The 25099-nt window shown below is 46.0% G+C and overlaps 1 protein-coding gene across 7 annotated transcripts in view; it reads right to left on the bottom strand.

Moving 5' to 3' along the window:
* The window catches only part of DOP1B (DOP1 leucine zipper like protein B), a 107102-nt gene that overhangs the window by 39498 nt on the left and 42505 nt on the right, over positions 1-25099 (bottom strand). For all 7 annotated transcript variants that reach the window (XR_014262702.1, XM_082458733.1, XM_082458734.1 and 4 more), the window contains 11 exons: positions 24479-24588; positions 23748-23862; positions 21214-21334; positions 18146-18265; positions 15757-15859; positions 14833-15024; positions 12094-12778; positions 9804-10075; positions 4576-4728; positions 3458-3558; positions 2575-2765 (listed from right to left, as the gene is read on the bottom strand). Coding sequence is in view for 6 of the 7 variants with exons in the window: in XM_082458733.1 (XP_082314859.1) it covers positions 2575-2765; positions 3458-3558; positions 4576-4728; positions 9804-10075; positions 12094-12778; positions 14833-15024; positions 15757-15859; positions 18146-18265; positions 21214-21334; positions 23748-23862; positions 24479-24588 (2163 nt within the window). In the remaining variant the exon portion in view is untranslated. The remainder of the gene's footprint in view (positions 1-2574; positions 2766-3457; positions 3559-4575; positions 4729-9803; positions 10076-12093; positions 12779-14832; positions 15025-15756; positions 15860-18145; positions 18266-21213; positions 21335-23747; positions 23863-24478; positions 24589-25099) is intronic.

Below are 25099 nucleotides of genomic sequence, written 5' to 3'. Positions count from 1 at the left end.
ACTGTATGTTATCGCTTATATGTGGAGTCTAAAAATTAAAACAAGTGAACAGAAACAGACTCACAGACACGGAGAACAAACTAGTGGTTACCAGTGGGGGCAGGGGGAGACACGGGTAGGGGGTTAAGAGGTACGAACTCCTGTGTATACAATAAATAAGCTACAAGGATACACTGTGTAGCACAGGGCATACAACCAATATGGTATAATAACTATAAACAGACTATAACCTTTAAGAACTGTGGACCACTATGTTGTGCACGTGAAACTTACATAGTATTGTAAATCAGCTATACCTCAACAAAAAAAATAAAGTGTAAAAACCACAAAATAAAACATAATTCCCCCATGAAACAACACTAGAGTCTAGATTACATTACAGAAGGAAGGCAGACAAGCAAAGTGAACAGGTCTTTTAAAATGTTCAAGAAATTGGACAATTTAGTTACATTGTCATAGGAAATATAAATATCCCGAGTTTAGGGGAAGGGTGATTTAAAAAAAAAATGCCTATCATTTTCTCCTGGGAGTTTCCTTTCAAAAATGGTATCCTACAGAAATGTCAGCAGAAGGTTTTCAAAGCTAAAAGGGTATCACTGAAACGTCTTGAATAAAGACAAACTGGAAAGCAAACAAAGCATCCACAGTAACAGGACTGAAAAAACTCATGGCACAGGCATGCAGAGGGCTACTACTGTTTGGGTTTTTTAAAGATATTTCTACACGTACGATATGGAGCAATGTGTAGAGTACAGTAAGTATTGAAGAAAAAAGACCAAGCTGCAGAATCTAGCTGGACAGAATAAGCCCAATTAGGGGAGAGTGTCTATAATACGCAGCTATGAAAAAGTCTGGAATGATAGCTACTGAACCATTAACAGTAAGGCGCTCTATCAGCCGGCATCGCAAGGGACTTTCACTTGTGCTTTTACTTCCTGATTTAAGATTCCAGTTCTTAAAATAAGCATGCTAGTACCTCTGAGATCAGAAAATACACAACGCTTTAAAGTGCTCAGGTCTCTTTAAAAAAAGGAGTGAAAAGCCAGACATCTTTGGTACTGCCACACATTTGTAATAGGCAGCTTTCAGCAAATCTATTCCACGAACACTAAGCCAGGTTAGGAAAGAAGGAAGGATAAGATATTAGAAATAGAGGAGCTGCCTGGTATGCACAACAGTATTTAAAAAGTAGACTTCTACAGGCTCACAGAGGTAGCATGGAGGGTAAGCAGAACCCTTCTAGTTGTTTCCAGGGAGAGAACGTGGCAGAGAAAACACATTTTCTCTTACTAGGCAGGTAGCATTAAACGTCAATTAGAGGGGGCAGCAGGAAGTGCCACGAGACTTTTAAAACCCAGTGAGCCGTGGAGTTAAAACTTTCTCTTTAAAGCAAAGGAACACTTAAAATCTAGCTTCCCTTAATGAAGAGCAAACTTTTAAGAAGGTGCTTAGTTTATACTTCTTTGCGTTTTACTTTCTTATAATTGTGGAGTAATTAAAATGCCTCTTCTTTGAGAAGGCACCTAAAGGAAAACCAGAAGTTACAGTTTTAGGCAAGGAACCTTGTAAGGAAAGGAAACCACCTCAGGAATCTTTGCTTATTTAGGTGTTAGGCTGCTTTTCTCTGTAAGATAAGACTGTGACAAACACTGAATATTTACAACCCAGTGATCTAAACAAAATAATCAAAGCTTGTAAAACCATCACTTAGAAAACTGCAGGAAGTCATAAAATACACCTATTGTGGGAAGCAATGTTAGATCATAAACTGCTCTAGGTATTAGTCACTGAAATTTAATGAACTCATCGGTTTTATTTTAGTCTTTCTTTTCTTCTTCCTACCCATATTCTTTTAAATGTATGTTAAAGATGCCTCTGAAAGTTCTCAGAACCCAAAGGTCTATTTCTTCTGCATTTCTGATTATATGTTAACAGCTGGAAAGAGCCTTGGAGAGCAGATAGAAAAGAAACCGCTTACCTTGTTCTTGACAGTTCTGGAGCAGAAGTAATTTTTATACAATACAACTGACTAGGTTACATGCAAATTTCAACATTCTTGATCATTCATACCTGGAGGCAACCTCAACTCTCCCGTCCCAGGTCTGAGAAGTGCTAGCCTAGCCAACCCAAACTGAACTTCATGCCAGACCTCAGACGTCTTTCGTAAGTGAAGGGTTGGCCTTGGAGACCTCTGGATGGATGGTCTGTTTTTCTCTCCTCCTACCTTACATGCCCTTGAATTGCTTTCTCTACCAAAAGAACCAAGAATCAGCTATATTTATTGGAACATGGGTTACTAACATTTTCCTTTTTAATATAAAAAAATAGTATTTTTCAGTGAAAACAGCAAACCCACTACCTAGCATTTCTAAGTGCTGGTTCATCTGATTCTTAAATTATAAGAGTCCCCACAAAGTACCTTCATACCTTCTGAATCTGGCAAAACCACCAGGGAGGTCTAAGCGCCTTGACTGCTGCAGCCGGCAGCTGGGGTCCTGGTCACCCCTTCCTGCCTCCCAGGCCCAGGGCCCCGGGGACAGAGAGCGGGCCTGGCCGCCCGCACAGTGGGCTCACCCGTTGAGTTCTCCTGCTTGAGGCAGTGAATGGAGGTCCTCTGGGTTTTGGGCTGGAGCAAGAGAAGCAGCACGGGCTCCAGGATGCGGGCCACGTCGCCGAGGGACAGCGCCCGCACCAGCCAGCCCTGGGCCGTGGCCCCGATGGCGCCGTCCGTGCAGGCCAGGCTGTCGAGCACGACGAACAGGGACCTGGGGGGGGATGCGAACCGTCAGGGCGGCCGGGACGCCCTCGGGGAGCTTCACCCGGCCTGGGCTTCCCGACCCAGGCAGATGAGGACCAGGGCCGTTAACCCTGCTCTCAGCTAGAGTCTCTGGGGGGGGAGCTTTAAAAATCCCGATGACCAGGCCTCACCCCAAATGGAGGGGGGAGGAGGAGGTATCAGAATCAGCTGGCATCTCTCTAAGGCTGCGTGTCTGACCTCCGCATCTAGAGCTCCGGAAATAAGGTAGGGGATTTTCAAAAAACAATGTAGAACAGAATGCACCTACAATACAGTTCACGTCTTCAGCATGTGGTGGAGGACATCGCAGGTGCACACACCCAGTGTGGCCGCCACCCCAGTCAAGATCTAGCCCATCTTCATCTCCCTACCAAGCCCCCTCGGGGGGCACGCTCTGCCAGCTCCTCAGGTGAGTCTGAGGCACGGGGGGCTTCCTCCTCCCTCCAAGGCCGAATTAAGCAAACTCCTCCCAGGTATTCACACCCATCTCGCCGGAATTCACTTAGGGGATCACAGGAATCGTTCGCTCTGCATCAAGAACATGGGGTCAGGTTTTCCATCGCACACATCTCCCTCTCCCCAGCCCGACACACTGACCCGGCACCTCTGCAAAGTGTCCCTTTGCTTTAAGGGTAAGTTATAAAAAAGTCCCCCCCTCACCTGTCAAAGGAGCGATTGTGAGATGTCACTCGACTGCCTTGGATCTCTCTCGTCAGGTGCCAGATGACGGAAAATCGAAACAGAGCTTCCAGTCTCGTTCCCTTGAATAGGACAGAAACGGGAGCGAGGAACCTGATGCCTTAGCAGAACACTGCTCCCAGTGGCAGCAAACCCCACTTAAATAACAGACAAGAGCTCAGCAGAAAGGCGGCAACCCAGGCAGAGATGCTGGAGTCTCACGAGTGCCTGGCGTCCGATGGGGCCTGGAGCAAGGAGGACCCGGGTCCTCGCCTTCCTTGCTCCCATTAACACAGATGTGCTTTCCGGAGAGTGCATATTCCAGACTCAGCGTCAGCCCGAGTCTGGGGTCACACCTAGGCCTGTGGCTGAAGGAAAACACAGAGCACAGCCTTCTCATGGCCTTTGGCAGTGCCAGGCTGAATGGCTTAGAGAACAGGACACGACGGCAAAGCAGAGCCAGGGCTTCCAAGGCGACACATTCTCTACGACAGCCTACTTCACTGAGAGCTCTAGAAGCCCCGCAGGCATCATGGGAGCCTGGGCAGATTTCCCTGGTGAGCCTTAATATGACACAGGGGATGGCTCGTGCCTCTGGAGGCCTTCCAGTCCTGAAATTATTAATGTATTAAAATGTTACTAATGCGGACTTCCCTGGTGGTGCAGTGGTTAAGAATCCGCCTGCCAATGCAGGGGACACGGGTTCGAGCCCTGATCCGGGAAGATCCCACATGCCGCGGAACAACTAAGCCCGTGCACCACAGCTACTGTGCCTGCGCTCTAGAGCCCGCGAGCCACAACTACTGAGCCCACGCGCCTAGAGCCCATGCTCCGCAACAAGAGAAGCCACCGCGGTGAGAGGCCCGTGTACCGTGGCGAGGAGTGGCCCCCGCTCACCACAACTAGAGAAAGACTGCACGCAGCAGCGAAGACCCAACACAGCCAAAAAAAAAAAAAATGTTACTAATGCCATAGCCCTGCCCGTTAATCAGGATGTCCACTGAGCCCCAGAAAGACTCCGGCCGGATACAGGTAAGTCTGTCTGGGCTCACGGTGTCAGGACCGATGTCAGAGGGAGGTTGTCGGCTGCAAAGACTCACCTTGTCAGGGTCCAGGAGGGCGTGACAGATGATGTCCTCGCAGATGTTGGCTGTCGGGGCCAGGCAGTGCAGGCGGTAGAACAACTCTACACACGTGATGTGATGCTCCCGGGTCTCCTTGTTCAGCTGATTCCAAAGCACACGAGCCACCCTCTGGACGGAGGGGAGACAGTGTGAACAAAGGCAGCTCCCGCCCATTTCCTCCTTGTGGCAGCCCAGTCCCGGCCCCCAGGTACTGGCTTCTGCCTACATTTGCTATGGGAGAATCCTCAGTACACAAAGAAGAACCACCACCACCAAGCAGAACAGAGCGAAGCAAACCCAAACCACATTACAGACCCCTCAGGAGTCATCCAGGCAAGGGCAACGTTATAGGTTAAACTTGGATGTCTGAGACTAGCTCAGAACGCTGCAGCTCTGGCCCAGACCTTCACTTTCAGAAGGGAATCATCTGGAAGCAAGAACCTATCAGCTGAGGCATCCTTTCAACAAGCATACACCAAGGTTCCCTACATGCCAGCACTGGGGTTCCAGAGACGCACCCTCTAGGAAGTTTGGTGGATTTGTGGTGGTCACTATCCTGAGGTAGACACCGTAGGACCTTACCACCTAGGGTTGGCTCAAACCGACGTTCAGCTTTCATTCCCCAAACTTGTTTGTTCCCATTTCTGTGCACAACGCTGTGGCAGATGCCCTGGCTCACCTTCGGGGCACAAATTGTATCCCAAATATAGAGTCCTTCATCTCCCCAGCCCTGATCTAAGCGCTTTAAACATATGAGGTCTGCAAGTGGCTGCAGCCCCTCCCCAAGTCCCAGGGAGCACGGCGGGTGCCTGACCCAACCAGGGTGAGACTCAAAAGGAGGGCTGGTGCCCACTTCCAGGAGGGGAATTTCTGAAGGCATTCTTCCAGGTCATGGAAAAAGCTGATGTCTCACAGATTATAACTTTTTATAATGTACATCTTAGATCAAAGAACTTCTTTTGGCTCATTTATTTCTCTTTAACAAAACTGTCTTCTCTGCACAGATCAAATTAACCCCTGACTGGTCTGAGCCACTAACCATTATTTATTTTTTTATCTAAGGGGCCATGATTTCCAATTAACAAGTTACCCGTAAACTTCTGATACAAAACTTCCGACTAAGTGAAGCAGTCCCCTTACTTGCAGCCCCTATGGCAAATGTACGAGTAAGATGCTCCACCTGGAAGGTTTCAGGTTTTTTCTGGAGGGTTTCTGAGACTTGACGTTGATCACAAAAACACCCCTGCTCCTTCATCTGTCTTAGCCTTCTCAATCCCTATGTTCTGGACATTTTCTTAGCGGTTGGCAATCTGCCTTACAACCTAGAAAGGGCAGGGTATTCTTGGGATATCTGACCTTATTCTCATTTGCACTGTGTGCAGAAGGAAAACTGGTAGGTGGGCCATTCCATGGGAATGAGAAAAAGGCTAGAAGATGTGGAACCCGCCCAACACCTGAAATCCGAGAACCGGGGGCACATCCTGGCTATTTTGTGCAGTTTGCTTTACCACTTCTAATTCCAGCATCTCAATGTGGGCAGGTACCAGCCACACCCAGCTCTTGAGACCCTGATAATATGTAACGTATGCTCCCGTGCTTGGCAAGTAGTAGATACTCAGGCATGTACTAAATCTGAGTCAAAATAAAAATCAAGGCTTTGGCAAGAACTCATAAAAGTATACTTCACACCAAACAAGGGGAAAGTATTGAGGGCTACCATCCTTACTTTATTAATAGCTTTCCAAGGATTCATGGACTCAACTCTTTCTTCTCTTTTCTCCCCTGTGCCTGCGAGGTAATTATGTCCAGCTTTGTGATGTACGCAGCACCAGGGAAGATCTGCCCAGTCACCGTGCTTACAGTTGGCCCTCGTCCTGGTTCCAAGTTCTACAGAGTCAAGATCTTTACTGTGGGCTTCCCTGGTGGCACAGTGGTTAAGAATCCGCCTGCCAATGCAGGAGACACAGGTTCGAGCCCTGGCCCGGGAAGATCCCACATGCCGTGGAGCAATTAAGCCCATGTGCCACAACTACTGAGCCTGCACTCTAGAGCCCACGAGCCACAACTACTGAGCCCGCGTGCCACAACTACTGAAGCCCGTGTGCCTAGAGCCCGTGCTCCACAACAAGAGAAGCCACTGCAATGAGAAGCCCGTGCACTGCAAGGAAGAGTAGCCCCCACTCGCCGCAACTAGAGAAAGCCCGCATGCAGCAACGAAGACCCAACACAGCCAAAAATAAATAAATAAATAAATAAATTAAAAAAAAAAAAAAAGATCTTTACTGTGACTCAAGTTTGGTAAGAAGGAGACAGGGAGAATGAGGGGCAGAAGCTGAAGAGCAATTAAATCCAGGATCTGCCAGGACCCGACATCGTAAATGGGGCTCGACTGCACAAACTGTGGACCCTCTACCAGCAAAACTGCCATAACCAGTGAAAATTATAGAAAAAAATTAAACAGCCAGCCATTTAGAGTTGCTGGAAATTATCCTAAGGGCACTCAAGAGATGAAGAAACACTCAAGAAAGTCTACGAAAATTCCAGTACAAGTAGCAATAGTCTGTGCCACTTGAACCATGACCCCTATCCACCTCTCAATCAAGCTTGGCTTGGCAGGGTGTGGCCAAGAAGATGGGCACCCCCTCCTTCCAGCTCCCAGTCAAAGGCTTTTGCATCTCCCTGGAAGGAACAGGCCACTGGCATTTTACTCCTCTGCCCCAACTCTTGCATGGAGGCTCTATCCAGGCACAGCAGGCTAAGAATACTGGGGTCCAGATCATTCTTGCTCCAGTTTGCTTGTAAGGGAAAAGTTACGTGCTAGGAGAGGAAAAGAGGCACACTCAGAAGACCAGAGGCTAGCACCCTTGCCCAGCACCCTGTAGGGATATTGCGCCAAGAAAAACAGACAACTATCCCAGTCGTAGCTCTTCCTGCGCAATAGTATTCAGAGAATTTGCCCAGGGGGAGAGGCAAGCCATAAAACAGAGAGTTGCATAGCTCTCTATAAGGGAAATGAGTTTATTTGGAACAGAGCACAGGTATGTGTTCAAATCTAGGAGTGCTCTCAAAAACAACAGAGATTTTGGTGGTAAGCAATTAAGAGGAGGCTGGTAGCTCCATGACAGCAACAAGCTAAACCACAGGCCTGCTCATTTACCAGAAATAACCAGGGAAACAGAGAGCTAGGAAAAATCCTCCTGTGTCAAAACAAATCTCAAAGACTGGCCTCAAAAAACTACCTGAGAGAGGAGTGTAAATTTCATTGGATCAGACTGTGGAGTAATTTCTGCCCCAGGGCATTGTTGAAAACAATAAAGCAATCAGACAGTGATTAGCGGAGCTTAACATCTGGGTGTGATACCAACAGAGCTTAATAGAGACCGGACAGTCAATGAGAATAGAAAGCAGATGGTCAAGGAGAATCTTGCTAAGATCACTATCATCTCAGACTGGCTGCACATTCCTAAGGCTGAACCCTCCAAGAAGCAGCGCCAAAGGCCTCACACTGCAGGGGAAACAGACGTCACTAAAACAGTCAAGTCACTAAACAAACAAAAAAGACAGCGAGTCACTGGTGGGGTGGGAGGGAGGTGCCAGAATACAAATTTACAACAATATATTACCTAAAATGTCCAGTCTTCAATAAAGATTATAAGACATGCAAAGATACAAGAAAACGTGACCCATACGTTTAGAAGAGGAATAGAGCTATTCAAGAGGGATGTTTCTATATCTCACTGGAATTTAGTATGAATGTGAAGTCAATTCTGATAGGATGTATATGGTAAACCTTAGAGTAACCACTAAAAAAAATAACTCCCAAAATATATTGAAAAAGTCATCAAGGAAATTAAAATATTACACTGGAAAATATTCACTTAATGAAAAAGAAAGTAGTAAAAGGGAAATAGGTGGAAAAAAGATATGACATATAGAAAACAAGAAATATAATAAAAACCATTGAATTGTGTGTTTTAAATGAATGAATTATATCTAAATAATGCTGGGTTTTTTTTTTTTAAAAAAAAAAGGAAACAAAGCTGAGAGGTGGCCTCAATTACATGACTTGCTTGATAGAGCTCATCTCCAATAGGTGAAAAGCCAGCCCATTTCGAAAGCCTTTCAGAGGACGGGCTGTCAAGACCTAAAAGGACAGTTTAATTCCAGTACCTCATTCCCACATACAACATCTAAAATGTCTCTTCCTTAGCATCTCTGAGTTTGCAGGGCATCCGCTGTCCCGACCACCTGCAGGGGAAATGTGTTCCATCTACAGGCCCCAGTGAGTGGGCTGGTCCCTGTCTATACCACACGACCACTTCCCCCTGGCCTGCGTCACTGCTGTGGTCGACTGGACGGCAGAAGGCACCTGACCCAAGGGTGCCCCACTGACTGCCTATTTAATAGCCTTGGCCAGTTAGTTCAGAATTGTAAGAAAGTGATGCAACTGTCATTAGCTATGAGAATCAAGCCTGAGGGTCCTGAGGCAGACTGAAGGTCAAGTGGCAACCAAGTTAGGTTCTGGTTGGCAGGGAGATGTGCAGAGCAAGCAGCCTCGGGACCTGACAGCTTCCCAGGTGAGACCCCGTGAGACCCAGCTGCATTCCACTCCTGCCCTTGGACTTCCACGGGCTCCCCTACCTTTATAATAAGCAACAAGCTAAACCACAGGCCTGCTCATTTACCAGAAATAACCAGGTAACTTTTCTTTTCATGAGCTAGCTGGAGTATCTTTCAGCTTCTTGCAATTAAATGAGCCCTATACTACCTTATTTTCTTACTCTGTGCCCCCAAAAGATGGACAACACTTGCTCACCATCTTCAGCAACAATCGCTCTTACACTTGACACGAACTAAGTTTTCCTTGAGGGTAAATAACCTCAAAGCCTCTAACCTCACAAATTAGGACAGAGTCTCTTTTTCTGTATATTTAGATAACTTAGGAATCCTGCCAGATGGAGTCTGGTCAGCCTAAAACTGAACACAAATATTACTGAACACTTGCTGTGGGAACAGAAACTGTGCCAGGAGCCTGGGTTAGAGAGATGGACAAGGCAGGCAAGGTCTCCAGCCACCCTCACCAGCTGCCACCCAAGGCACCATGTTCTTTGTCACCACCGCTACAACTTTTGGGACAACTTCAAATAAAGAGTCTGGGAAAAGGGTCCCAGGGTCCCAGCCACCCTCCTCTGGATGGGAAATACCTGATAGAAGTCTGTTTTCTCTGCGATGACTTTCAATATTCCTGGAGCAATGGGAGGAACTGTCACCATCTGCAGCTTGCTGAAAAATGGGCTGTGTCCGGAGCTTTTATAGCGTTTCATCTTGTCTTCAATGACAAGTGCTAGGGACTGGGAGTGGTTTATCACTTCGAGCAGGGTGGAGATGGCCACATCCTGGAGGTAGCAGTCAGTCACACAGCAGCAAATGGTCATCATGGATTTCAGCCAAGATGGAAAACTGGCATCGCCAGCTCCTGAAAGGAAGCCAACCAGAGAGGACAGAGAGAGACAGACAAAACCTCATGAAACTCGCTCACCGACCTGGGAGCCAGTCTCTAAGATGTTTAGATCTGGGAAGTCACCTGGACAGCAGTGTGATAACCTTCTGGTGGTGACAGGATACGCTGTCCCCATTCAGGGCCAGAGGACAAATGAGACCAAGTCTGGTTTCATGCGCTTGTCAGATTATTCAAATTCTGCAAAGGTTGGTCTCAGGGCTTTGAAATGATTCGAAATGTTTGTTTTTATGTCATTTAAAAAATTTGTAAATATAGTAAAATTTGAATTAAAACACTTTTTTGAAATTTACACAGAGTCAAAATCACATTTTTTTGGTGCAGAGTTCAAAATGTGTTTTCAAAGCCCTCTTGGTGGTAGGGCACATGCCATTAGCTTTAAAAGAGGCCGAAAATATACTGAAGCTATCAATTCTAAATGCATTTCTTCCAAGTATACTGTCATTTGCAGCTCATGAGCCAAGAGACAAATTGCATGGGACGTTTAAGGTAATGACAAGCGGAGAAATCTTCACCCTCTGCTCCTACCAACTTAATCACTCTTTCTTCTTTTCCACTTTTTCCTCCATCCCTTTTTTCTTTCAAGTGTTCACTGCCTGCAATGGACTCAGCTGTGTCTGCCCAATATTCACATGTTGAAGCCTCCACTCCCAATGTGATGGTATTTGGAGGTGGGGCTTAGGGGAGGTGATTAGGTCTAGATGAGGTCCTGAGTGTGCGGCCTTCAGGATGGGACTGGCGCCCTTATAAGAAGAGACAACAGAGAGAGCCCCCTACCACTCCCCCCCACCCAGGATGTGAACATACGGTGAGAAGGTGGCAGTCTATAACCAAGGGGAGAGCTCTCACCAGAAACTGACTATGCTGGCACCCTGATCTCAAATTCTAGCCCCAGAGCTGTGAGAAAATAAATGGCTTTTGTTTAAGCCACCCAGCCTACGGCAGTTTGTTATGGCAGCCCGAGCTAAGACACTGCCCGTTATGGGTTGAACTGTGTCCTCATAAAAATTCTTATGTTGAAGTCCTAACCCCCTAGAATGTGACCCTATTGGGAAATAGGTCATGCAGATGTAATTAATTAAAATGAGGTCATGGGGAGTTCCCTGGTGGCCCAGTGGTTAGGACTTGGAGCTTTCACTGCCGTGGGCCCAGGTTCGATCCCTGGTTGGGGAAGAGACAAGATCCCGCAAGCTGCGTGGCATGGCCAAATAAATAACTATTGAATAAACTAAAATGAGCAGAGTGGGCCCCAAATCCAATATAACAGGTGCCTTATAGAAGGGAAATCTGAACACAGACATATACACAGGAAGAACACCATGGAAAGATCAGAGTTGGGCTGCCACAAGCCCAGGAACTACCAGAGGCTAAAGGAGGCTTGAACACATCCTCCCCCAGCACCTTCAGAGGGAGCATGGCCTTGCCAACACATGGACCTCAGACTTCTGGCCTCCAGACACATGAGACAATCCATTTCTATTGTTTAAGCCACTTAGTTTGTGGTACTTTGTGATGGCAGCCCTAGCAAACTAATATGTAAAGCTTTAAGAGCAGGTCTCAGAAACAGTCCATTTACTAACTACCATAAGCACCTTTAATGTCCCAGACTTTTTTTTCTTTTTTTGTGGCGACGCCCCGTGGCACGTGGGATCTTGGTTCCCCGACCAGGGATGGAACCCGCGCCCGCTGCAGTGGGAGCGTGGAGTCTTAACCACTGAACTGCCGGGGCAGTCCCAGTCCCAGATCTTTTGACGGGCTTTGCTAGACACCCCTAGTTTAAAAATACAGACCCAGCCTCATCAATTTCCCATCTGGTGAGACAAATCCAGACCATACACGCTAACTACAAAACCAGGAAGGAAACAAACGTGGCACACAGTTCCTTCTCGGCCGCTGTGATTTTAGCTCGTCTCTAAACCTCCACTGCCGGAGTCCCACCGCTCCTCCACAGGACTCTAGCCGGGCCGCCCTCTCACCCGGCAGCTGGAAGAGCGCGTCGCAGAGCCGCTCGGTCTCCTCCTGGGACAGGTACACGGGGAAGGTGGCGCAGTCCAGCAGCAGGTGGCAGGCTGCGGCGAAGGCCTCCCTGCAGCCCTCCCTCGAGCTCCCCGGGTCAATGACCACCTGGTCCACGGCCCACTCCTCCTCCTCCTTGCGGCCAGGGCTGCTGGGCAGGGGCGACGGCGACTCCAAGCTCTTTGTCTTAAATGGAGACCCGCGCACCGTGAACAGGTCCGAGAGCATCTGCCTGAACTGGGGCCCGCCGAGGGGCTTCGCCTCCCACGAGTTCTTCCTCCCCGAGTCGCTGCCCGCCGGGCCCCGCATCCCAGCCTCCTCCCTCGGGCCCGCGGGCTCTGCCGACTTGGTTTCTTCTCCGGATGCCGTCAGCTGTACTCCAAAGATGTTCTTGTGGGCAAAGTTGGCAATTAGCTCCTGGAGGCAAAGAAACGTCCTCTGCATGCTCCCGCCCTTCTTCCAGACGTCGTCTTTGTCCGGGGAAACCCTGGGAACCCTCAGGTGCTCAGAGAGCTCTGGCGACGAAGCACTGAGGCCGATGCCACTGTCTTCAGATTTAAGTGGAGGAAATGAAGCGTCTTCAGCACCAGGAAGCACTGCGTTTGTGTCTAAAATTACTTCACTGTTTTCACCTTTGACTGGACTCTGCAAAAAATGGAAGTTTGTAGCGTGTATCTCGAAAGACCAAGGGATTCAAACATCAACTGAATCAGGCTACGAATGCGTCCTCCCTGCTTTTCAAAATCACAGTTCTCTATCCCGAAAGGATGGATCCCTGTGTACATGTGTATAATGCAATGGAGAGGGCACGCAGGGGGCAGGAGAAAGGCGGCCGGCCCAGCGAGGCGGCTGACCAAGCCCCGTGCTCTTTGGGTGGGCTGGCTTTGAGCCCACTTTATTTATTTAGGCCCTTCAGGGGCCAACAGGGTTATTTAGAAACAGCTTCTGGCAGATGTAAAAATATGAATGAGGAAATTGGGCTGAGTGTAAAATAAAGGCACAAAGGAACGAAATAAGGGGAGACAGCTAGAACAAAGTGTTTACCCCCGTACATGTTTTACACACACACATATATATGCATATATATATTCTGTAGCTTTTCCAAAAGGATGACACTTCAACCTTTAATGAATCAACCTCTCATGCTGTTACTCAGCTCATATGGCATTAAACTGAAAACTTTTCAGCATTTGACCCACTGTGCTCTTTGGGGAAGACTGAGACAGTATCATGCAATTTTAGAAACATAGTGTTATTTATATTTGTACACTACACATGCTTAAACTTTATATGTTACATCCTTTTTAGGATATTTTTTTCCAACAGCTGTAACAGCTAGGAAAAAAGAAAAAAAAAAAAGACTAACTTAGAGAATGAAGCAACAATCTGTAATTAGTTTCCAAACTGAGATTCAAGCCCCATCGGGCAGGCATCTGCCCCCAGCACTAACCAACACACACAGCTGTCTTTCAGGAATGCTTCGCTTTTTTAGTCTGTTTGCACACCTGTCTGCCATTGCACCGAATGGATTTCAAGGGCAGAATTTTCAAATCCCTAAACAAAGTAGAAAATAAAAATAATTCAAAGACCATGGGCCTCAGACTGCTTGTGGAACCATAACTCGTACAGTCTTTTTGGAGGACAATTTGGTAGCATCTTTCTAAGGTAAGAAATGGGTTTGATGGCAACCCATTTCTATAAACTGATCCCTCAGAAACACTTGCAGCCCTGAGAACAGGTTGTGCGAAGATGCTGACTGCAGCGCTGTAACAGTGAAAAACTAGAAATAACCAGAATAACCTCGACAGGGGAAGACGTGAAGACATTGTAAAGCCATACCATAGAGTCTCACGCAGAAATGAGAAAAGAGTAAGATACCTCTGTGTACACAGATATGGAAAGATGTCCTCCAGATAGTGTTTGGATGAAAACCAAAGTGAATCAGAGAATAATGTATGTTACGGGTTCAACTGCATCCCCTAAAAAGATGTTGAACTCCTAACCTCCAGCATCTGTGAACGTGACCTTATTTGGAAATAGGGTCCTTGCAGATGATCAAGTAAGTGAGGTCATTAGGGTGGGTCCTAATCCAGTATGACTGGTGTCCTTAAAAAAGGTGAAATTTGGACACACAGATATGCACACAGGGAAGATGCCACGTGAAGAGGAAGGCTGCGATTGGGGTGGTGCGTCTATAAGCCAAGGAACACCAAAGATTGCCAGTGAAACACCAGAATACAGGCAAGATGCATGGAACGGATTCTCCCTCACAGCCTCAGAAGGAACCACCCTGCTGACACCTTAATCTGAGACATCTGGCCTCCAGAACTGTGAGACAATAACTTTCTGTTATTTTGTCACCCAGTGTGGCACTTAGTTACAGCAGCCCCAGGGACTACTCTCTCACTTATATTTTTTAAAAAAAGCAAAATTACACGCATACAAACATACACATAGAAAGGTCTGGACAGTGAGCTATGTCTAACCGTTACCTTAGTGATGGGCTTTAGCAGGAAGTAGCAGGGCAGAGGGTGAAATGACCAGGGTTGCTTCTACACTAAAAGCTTTTATGACGTGTGTGAGGATTTTAGAAGCGTGTTTTAGATATTACCGATATATCTTCTAGTTTTTATCCCTATGCGGGAAGGTACAAGGTTCCTTCAGCCCAGAGAACCACTTCCGCTCCTCCCAGCACGTACCAAGCTTCCACTTGCAGGCTCTGTGTCCAGGTAGGAAGGCGGCATCTGCACCTTGCTGAGCACTTTGAAACATGTCTTCAAGGCGTGCGTGAGTTCAGGTAAGCTTAGCGCCTCCATTTCCTTGGCCAGAGGCTGCACCAGGCAGCCAAGCACCTGAGGCAGGTACTGGGTTTGCACCTCGGAGTAAAGTTCCTGTGAAACAGAGACATGGGTTTAATGTGTAACCAGTAGAAAATTCAAATTTTTTTTACAGCATAAGTGTGTTTCACATTAATGCCCAAATCAGAAAACAAAATAGTATTTCTTTTTGATCTAAATAAATCAATGGACGTTCTTCCTCTCCTTTCAGGTGGCTTTCCTCTTTCTAGCAGAAAATAACTGCCACATTTATTTCTATATTAAAGAAATCAATTTCCTTTGAGAAAATTAGCCAAGGGCGTGACTTTAACTAAGAAATGCATTTACTCTCTGGGACTCTCCCTGGCAAGCCAGTGGTTAAGACTCTGCGCTTCCACTGCAGGGGTCACAGGTTCTATTCCTGGTAGGGGAACTAAGATCCCGCATGCCACGCAACGTGGCCAAATAAATAAATAAAAATTTTAAAAAAGGACATACATTAACTCTCACTCCTAAATAACTGTTGTTATTTAGTACGGATGACACTCAGCTCATCATCTGGTTTCCATAACTTCAGCTCAGCCCACTTACAGCTGGCTCAGAAGTTATAACCCCTTATATTAAAAGGACCTAAAAGATACAACGTCCAGCTACATCTTCCATGCTGAAACAAACATTAACACAGTGCTATGTATTTATGTAAAACTATTTCCTCAGTAAGTTTAGGTTCATAAAAAGGCCAACAACACTAATCAGAATGTAAATAGCAGCCAGCACTGGGCCATCTCCTTAGAGCAGAGGACCTACCAGGGGGATCACGTCCAGAAGGAACACGAGGAGGGTGCAGAGCTCCGAGACTGTCGGGGGAGGGCCGACGCTTCTCCCGACAGCGTGACTCTGCTTTGCGGGTCTGCGTGAGTCACAGGAAAGAAAAACAACTCTCTTATAATAATTTCAAGCGTTTCCTGTGATTTCCAATAAAGTTGCTTATTCTATTTCAACCGTAATGAAAGACAGCTTCTGCAGTTCTAATAATTAAGCTTTGGTGCCAAAAACTATCTAACATAGAGAAGTGTCAATAAGTCTTGAATCTGCTTGTCTCCAAAACAGGTTCACTCTGACTTGAACTTCATCAGATCAGGTGAGGGTGGTCCATGCCCACGTGGGATTCCCTACCCAGCAGATCTGGAGCTTTCAACAGCAACAATTCCAGGCCCCCAGCCCCAAACCAAAGGCATGTTCCCAGGGAAAGAGCCTGGTGACAGAATGCAGGACAGCTGTTCAATTTGCTGTCAGAGCAACCAGAGACAGCTCCCTCCATGTCACCAGGAGCTCATCCCCACGAGCTGCTTAGAATTTCTCAGCTCCCACAGAGAAATGTAACTCCACTGGGCTTATCTTATTCTCAAGCTCAACACTTCCTTTTCAATAAGTAGGCAACTGGATATGTAAGTTAAAAAGTCAATATACTGGTTCCCAAAACAGTAATTTTGGATTCATCTAGCTATCACAGTACAATTCAACCTGAGTTAATTTTCTTCATTGTAAATCATCGCTTAGTTATCTTGGCATTTATCTTGGTAAGGGACTGAAGAACTGTGTCCACTACATCTGGGAGATTCTGCTTCTGGGTGCCTGCTCTAAAGAGACCCATGCATCTGTGTGTAAAGAGACAGGACCAACACGGTCACCAGAGTACTATTTGCAACAATGAAAAGACTGAAACTGGTTTATTCACACACTGGACTACTATACCCAAGATGAATGAACTAGGTGTACATAAATCTCCAAAGGGCTGTGGACCACCCCACCCCCCAAAACAACACATTGCAAAAAGTTATATACAACTTGATAGTATTTATATAAAATTTGAACAGACAAAACAGACTATATCGTTCCTGGATACACATGTCATAAAAACACAGATATCACAGGACAGACATGAATTTCAGGACAGAGATGAAAGCTGGGATGAAAGGAGGGAAAAGTGCTGGGAAGGTGGGGAGTCAGCTCTATCTGGGTAGCAACATTTTATTCCTTTAAAAAAAAAGATGTGAAAAACAATGATCAAGTGTGGTCTATAATTTCAGCAATGGGTGCATGTGTGTCTGACGTCATTTCCCATCCTTTCTTACATTGGAATGTTTCATAGTTAATTTTTTCTTTTTTTTTTAAAGAAAGCACTCCTCGTAACTCTGAAATGGAACTAAGCTGACCAAAATACACTCTAGCCTCCGTATAACATGGCCTTGCTGCCCGCCGTGGATCCGATGACAATTAATTTACTCATCACAGGTTTGAACGCCTGCTGGGGCCTGGCACCAGAGGAGGCAAAGGGCGTGGCAGGAGCAGCTGGGACGTCGGGCACGCCTGGTTCTAATCTCGGCTGCTGCTGATCTGCTGTGCAATGTCACACAAGGTACTTCACACCTCTGAGCTCCGGCTCTCCTATATGATGGATGGGCCTGCGTCTCCTGGGGGTGTCCGGGGATGGCCCGCGGCAAACGTTAGTAAGTTATGCTTTGATCACAGTTGCACGTACAGAAGACAACGTGAGAACACAGAGCATTCCAAAGGACGTGATAAGAATGAAGTTTCACAGCATGACTCACGGGACAAAATGGGGTTTGAGAGATTACATCAGTCCTCCTTAACAGCGCAAATCACACGGGAAAGGACTCCACATGAAAGTCTGCTGTCCTGAGCACGCCACCGCCAGCAATTTGGAGGTGGTGCAATTCACCAGATTGAAAGTGACAGGAAAGCTGATTACAGTAGCTTAGAACATGAATGCTTTCATCTGAACAGTTACACACTAATTTCAATAAGAATTTAAGATGACTGATGATTTCAAAAACACTCTTTCCAGTCCCAGGACCACAAAACTAAGCTTCTTGAATAGATTAGGGCTCCAAGGGCACCATGCAAAGAAAGACGATTAGATCGACCTAACCAGAAAATGCACAGACGAGTTTCTGAAGTTCGACTTTCATAAGGAAGCTTCAGTATCATGTGAACCTTCTCAATGGCACTGTTTTTAGTTCTATTATGATTTTAAGTGAATTCAATCGTGTACTCAGCAGAGACGACCCAGTGTTAGCGAGTTAAGTATAATCTGACCACAATAAGCAGCTACGAAACCATGACACCCTCAGTTCCCTCCCACACGTTCATAACCCCTGAACTGGAGGCTTACCTAAAACAGTCCTCAAAACACCTTGCCATGTAATCCCAGAGGAAGTCTGTGCTTAGGGATGTGACGAGCAAATTCACTGTTTTAACAATCTCAGACGCATTTCTGTTTTCTTTTATTGTACTGTAAAGGAAGAGGGATATTTATAAATATATCTATGAAAAAACCTGTATTACGGGAATGCCATGTCTGAAAAACGAATTCATGGTACCATTTACAACTTATTTCTAGAGAGACTGACAAACTCGGTCATAGATAAGAAGTATTACTGTTCTTACATAGGGAAGAGAATGCATCGTGCCATCCTAAACGGTATTTACACTGATCCATTCCCTCAGAAGTAAGCGTAAGAGCTATTGTAGGACTTCCCTGGTGGCGCAGTCGTTAAGAATCTGCCTGCCAATGCAGGGGACACGGGTTCAAGCCCTGGTCTGGGAAGATCCCACGTGTCGCAGAGCAACTAAGCCCATGCGCCACAACTACTGAGCCTGCGCTCTAGAGCCTACAAGCCACAACTACTGAGCCCGTGTGCCACAACTACTGAGCCTGCGCTCTAGAGCCCACGAGCCACAGCTACTGAAGCCTGTGCGCCTGGAGCCCATGCTGCACAACAAGAGAAGCCACCGCAATGAGAAGCCCACGCACTGCAACGCAAGAGTAGCCCTTGCTCGCGGCAACTAGAGAAAGCCCGCGGCACCAACGAAGACCCAACACAGCCAAAAACAAATAAATAAATACATAAATAAAAATAAAGAAAGAAGAGCTATTGTAAAAAAGAATGTTATGTGGAAAACCAGCTTTAGTCCAACCATAGGTAATTACATACTCTATTGGTGGAATAATACAGTACAGCCATTTAGGAGGGAAATTCAGCTAACATTTAAATGCATATCTTCTATGACTCAGGAAATTTATTTTAGGGATTTATCCTACAGAAATCCTTGTAGAGGTACACAAAAATGTAGGCAAAGGGGGACTTCCTTGGTGGTCCAGTGTTAAGACACTGCACTTCCAATACAGGGGGCATGGGTTCAATCCCTGGTCGGGGAACCAAGATCCCTCATGCTGCACAGCTTGGCCAGGAAAAAAAAAAAAAAAAGATGTAGGCATAAGGATATCATGACAATGTCATTTTGAGGCAGGAGATAGATGGGCTCCAGGCTAGGCATTTACAACTGGCCTCCTGTTTACATTTCTTGGGGCAGGAAAAAGGTGGGCTTCAGGCCGGACACTTACAACTAGCCTCCTGTTTGCATTTCCTGAGACAGGAGGTAGGTGGGCTCCAGGTTAGGCATTTACATCCAGCCTCCTGTTTGCACTTCGAAAGAGAAATAACAACAGAAACAGAGTAAATAGCCAGGCTTTGTCTCCTGAGGACACTTTAAGATAACAGTCATGGCAGGAACAGAGAGGGGCTAAACCCTGTCTGAGTAAAAGATGGAGAGGTCACGTATTTCCCATCCTTGGGGCAAGGGAGACATGGCGTGTGCGCAGAAAGGCTCCTTGGGGGTCAAAAAGGAGGGGGCGCCACCCCACAACAGGTGATGCCAAGGCCCCCGCCATGGGCCTCTGGGCTGGAATCCATCCTGGAAAAAAGCTGCACACACATATCGGGGAGGGTCCTAGGGCAGGTCAGGTGTGGAAAAAGAAACTTAAATAAACGGTTTCTCTGTGTGCTCTCCCACTTGTTGTGCTGTGCCTCTAATAATAAACTTTGCACCTGCTTTTACAGTTTTTGCCTCCTTGAAACAGTCTTGCTTTCAAACGGAGGCAGGAGCCAGGGAAAATCTGAGTCTAGTCTCTTGCCCTTGCTGGTCTAGTGGCTAGGATTCCCGGTTATCATCCAGGCTGCCCAGGTGCGATTCCTGAGCAGGGAACTAAGATCTTGCTTCAAGCCACCACTTACTGCTGCTGCCTCTCCGAGATCAATTTAAAAATACTGAAAAAGTGGAAACCGCCCAAAAGTCAATCAATAAGAGATTGGTCAATCAGTCAGGATTTCTTAAATAAGTATAACTCCTTACTGAGGACTTAAAGGCAACCACTATCTTCCATAGAAGAGTGTAGAGCCATTCACAACTTGCATTAAAAAAAACAAACAGGCAACTAAACAGGTACTGTAACTCCACCTTAAAAATAAATGATAAAAAAAAAAAAAAATGATTAAAAAAAAAAAATGATAGGCACCTGTGTACTTATGCACTGAAAGTCTAGAAATAAATACAAATGTTTTATGTTTTTCTCTTAAGGGCGGTGGGATTATGGATAATATCTTTTTCCTTAATGCCTTCAAATATTGGTATACTCTACCATGAACATGTATTACCTTCATATTCAGGAAAACAATAAACTACTCTCATTCCGCGAGCAAAAAAGCAAACACTAAAGACTCTTGGTACGCTTACAATTAATAAACCAGAAAAATCTTCTAATTGATTTAAATTTTTAATATACCCAATGCCGAGTCAGGGAGAAGGAAATTATATTAAGAGTAAAGTAAAAAGGAAGAGGTTGTACTACCTTAAAAAGTACAAAGACAGAACAAAACACAGGGCTGATGGCTAACTACACACTTTAATAAGTTATCGCCACGTCCGCTGTCTCCCAAACCCCACTCACCCTACCTCCAGGGCCCTAGAGCGCCTCCATGCCCCTGGGGTGCCCTCGTCTTGCTCCCTGCTACCCCCCTTCTGACCGGTCTCCTGAAGACTCACACCCACTCGCCCCACTTCCTGACCTGACCTCCCGCTGGCCCTCCTCCCTGTCACTCACCACTTGTACACCAGACCCAGTCGCCTTTGTTGAGCAACTTTTCACACTTGATCAGAAAATACGGTTTGTACTTCCCAGTGTGGGGCAGAGACAAGATCAAACTCCTTTTAATCATCACAGTATTCAATAGGGAAGAGTCGATTCATATTGATTGATTTAAGAGCACAGGTTATTTTAAGGCGTGGCCTGACCCTCTGCATCCCTACTTTCTTGAGCACTTCACAATTTATGGTAAACAGAGAAAAAAAATCATGGCATTAGGGAGGGAGGAAGAGTGAAGTTGGAAGCCACACCAGTACCTTATCAGCGAATTTCCACTCTGAGTGTAGCTCAGTTTAAGATCAGAGCCGAGAGCATCTCTGCAGTAAGAATAAAAGGCCCGGATGACTTCGAGAAACAAATTCCCAACAACTTGAGGCCCTGCAATTGAAAAGAAAATGTCCAGATAAATAAATAATCAAAATGTTTTTTAAAAAATCCATTTTAAGCCAGTGACAAACGTATAAAGCGTATTGAGAGTAACTCTATCTAACACATAGATAATTTATATAGTCTTAAATGTATGGAAACTTTAGTTGTGACAATGACACCTTTAGCTGGGGGAATAACGTCTGTGAAAACAGCCAACATTTTTGTAGAGCTTACTGTGTGCTGGCCACTGTTCTAAGCATTCTATAACTATTAATTGATTTAATGCTCACAATAGCCACAGAACCAGGTATGCAATCAGGTGGGCTGTCCTGATTACAAGGGGACAAGAGGACCGAGGCCCAGACGCTGAATGACTTGCCCCAGGAGGATTCACGAAGGAGGCAGGGAGTGGGCTAAATGTTTTAAGTGTTCAGAAAGTGCCTGGCCAGAGGCCGTCACTCCACGGAAGCACCAACAGAGTAGGGCAACTTCCTATTCTGAATTCTTTTACTGATGAGCTAGAACGACACAAAAGAAATAACACCAATCCAGAAAAGCCTCAGATGGCACAAAAGAACTGGACCCTGCCAGACAGGCAGTTGGAAGGCGGCTGGACATTTCTGCTCCACAAACATCAACCAGCAGGCCTGATGGGAGGGTGTGACTTCCCACTCATGTATTCAGAGGAGTGAACACAGGATGATTCAGAGAAAACAAAAGCTCTGTCATACAAGGAATCAGCAAATAATCTAATCTCTTATGCTTCCAAAGACAAAAGGTCTCTTTTTCACGACAAGTCCCAGGTGTATTTTATCTATAGCATAAGACTGCCAAATGCTTTTTACTAGTGAAGGAAAGCTTGTGGTCAAGATTCAAGGAGAAGAAATGAGGAAGTGGCTAAAGCTTGGTAGCCAAAGCACAGATAAGACTGACCTATGACCCTCCTATGCCTTCTACTCTACATTATCAATCCACTCCTTTGCCCTTCAAGTGTGTCTTTCCTTGGAAAACTAAATTATCAGATAGGACGAATTTGCTGGGATGGGGCAGAAGCCTGCCATTCACCCCCCTCCAGAAAATATGACCTGGAGCCCAAGCTAGCTCAACGTTTTACTTGGCTCATGTCAAAGCCTTGACGTAAAACACCCATCTCCAAGGGCGGAGCTTGGAGGCACAAAAGCTTCGCGCTTTGACTTTGGTCAGGAGCAGCCAGAGCTGCACCTGTCATGGTACCCAAGTTCATTGGTGTTACATGAGTAACATCTCGGGGATGGGCCGTCCGAGTGCCATCAAGGAAGCAGCAGAGTCCTGACAAAGAGGGCTCAGGCTCTGGAGTCAAACAGACTCCAGAGTTTGAGTCCCAGTTCCTGGGTGGCCCCTGGCAAATGACTTAGCCTTGCTCAACCTTAGTCTCTCCCTCTGTAGAATGTGTATAGTAAGAAAATCTACCCCCCAGGGTTGTTGGAGGTACAGAAGTATGCTTGGAGATGCGTATTAACGATGCACAAAAGAACTGCTCAAAAAAATGTCACCATTATTATTAACAACAGTGAAAACACACCAGGACCTCAGTCTCCCTTCCGTCTCCCTTGACCAGAAGCCCTTGTTTCCCTTTGTACACCTAGAGCCTAGCACCTTCCCTGCTGCACAGATGCCCCACGCCTGTCTCCGAATGCATAAACAAAGGGTCCCCATCCTGAGGCCAGAGGGCGGAGGAACTTAACGAATGCCCTCAGCTCTCGTTCTCTGCAAACGGCGCCCAGACGGTGGGCAAGTCCTGAGCGCTCAGATGATGCCATCGGGGATGAATCCCACGGAGAAGGGGGTTTCCTTCCCTGTTACCGTGTTCAAGAGATGAGATGTTGAGATCTTACAGTGAATGGATACCGGGGCAGTTTCTTTTTTTTAAAGGAAGGGAGAGAAGGTCACTTTCCTCAACGGGTGCCCAGAGGACCACGGTATATAAGGGGCAACGCTTTTGGAACTAGAGTCTGGTTCAAACCCCTTCATTTGACAGAGGAAAACACTGAGGCCCAAACAGCAGAAGGGGCTTGCCCAGGGTCACAAGGCAAAAAGATGGAGGAGCGTCCCCTATTTGCTTGAGAATACAATCAAGGCTTACTTGAAGAAATGATTTGATTGAAGAAACGTTCTCACAAGGTCAGTACTGTACGTGCCCTGCAGGCACGCGCGCAGACGAGCACAACAGCTCAAAGGTATTATAATTTCTTCACAAAAACGTTCAAGTAATTGTGCAAAACTTTTAACTGGTGCCCAGATAATGAAAACTGAAGCACACAGCATGACTAAACTACTTCAAGATTCCAAACTTCCAAACATTAAACTGTATTCTAAATAACACGTTGATTGTATCTCACCGGAGTTTTAACGGTGTATGATGGTAAAGCTCATCTAATGTTACCTATTTCTGGCTTGTCAAGCAGACTGAGAAGGATGCGGAAAGGCTTCAGGTACGTGTGGTGGCGTTCCTCCATGTCAGCATCAGGGAACTTCTGGTGCAGTATCTCAGCCAGACCCTATTTTTTTTTTTAAAGCCACATATTAGGATATTATATAAAGTACAGTATGACTTTATTGGTTGTTCTAGCTGTTAAATGCTCTGGGATAGAAGTAAAAGTAGTCATGCAGCACGAGGTGACTACAGTCGGCCCTCCATATCGTGGGTCTTGCAGATTGAAAATATTCAGGAAAAAAATATTCCAGAAAGTTCCCAAAAGCAAAACTTGAATTTGTCGTGCACTGGCAACTACTTATATAGCATTTACACTGTATTCGACAACTATTTACACAGCATTTACATCGTAAGTAATCTAGAGATGGTATCATAAGTAATCTAGAGACGGGTTAAGGTATGAGGATGAGCATAGGTTATATGCAAATACTAGGCCAAGTTATAAATATAAGGGACTTGAGCATCTGTTGATTTTGGTATCCATGGGGGTGGGGTGGGGTAGGGGGTGCTGGAATCAATCTCCTGCAGATTCCAAGGGACAACCACACACGAGATTTTCCCACCCGTGTACTAAGGAACAGGCCCCCGGTCTACTTCTGAGGTCCCACAAGGAACTCCACTGAAGAACCATGGTCAGGAATGCCCTAATTGGGATCTACTTTCCAGAAATGCTCCCTTACCTCAACTAAAAGATCCTTGGAATATTTCTCAAAAAAATACGAGGACTGGTCTTCATAAGAATTTGAGATTTCCGATTCCGGCACAACGGTATTTCCTTTAATATCTGAACCTATAAAAGAACAAGCACCATGAGCTGTAAAGAAATCTATACATTTAAAGTACATCTTATTGTGCAAAGGTCTTATGCTCTGACATTTTTAAAAATAGAATTCCTCCAACAGAAAACCAAAATCAGATCCAGCAAAACCGAGACCTATTTTCTTCTGACAGTGGTGGGCCAGGGATCAGACAAGCAGAATTCCATCTCAACGGGCATCAATTTAGTTTACCAAGAATTCATCCTGATTGTCTTCGACAAGTATGATTACGAGCATCTAATGGAATGAGTATCATTTTTAAAAACCAGTATTTATTTGTATGGCGCTATGTAAAAATCAAGGTATTCTCAACTATATGCCCTCCTTTTGAGCCTTGGTAAGTCTCTAAGGCCCTCAGGGCAAGGAACAGCATCTTTCTAAGCAGACAGTCTGGACTCCTGGGGTCGCGGCTAAGTAAGTCGGAGCTGGTGCTGAACTTGGGTCCAGGGTCCTGTCTACATACAGTGTGCCTAGCCCCACTGG

The sequence above is a fragment of the Balaenoptera physalus genome (genome assembly GCF_965194825.1).
Source record: "Balaenoptera physalus genome assembly, chromosome: 4".
Lineage (NCBI taxonomy): Eukaryota > Metazoa > Chordata > Mammalia > Artiodactyla > Balaenopteridae > Balaenoptera > Balaenoptera physalus.
The sequence above is the reverse complement of the archived record's forward strand: the minus strand, read 5'-3'. Positions and strand labels throughout refer to the sequence as shown.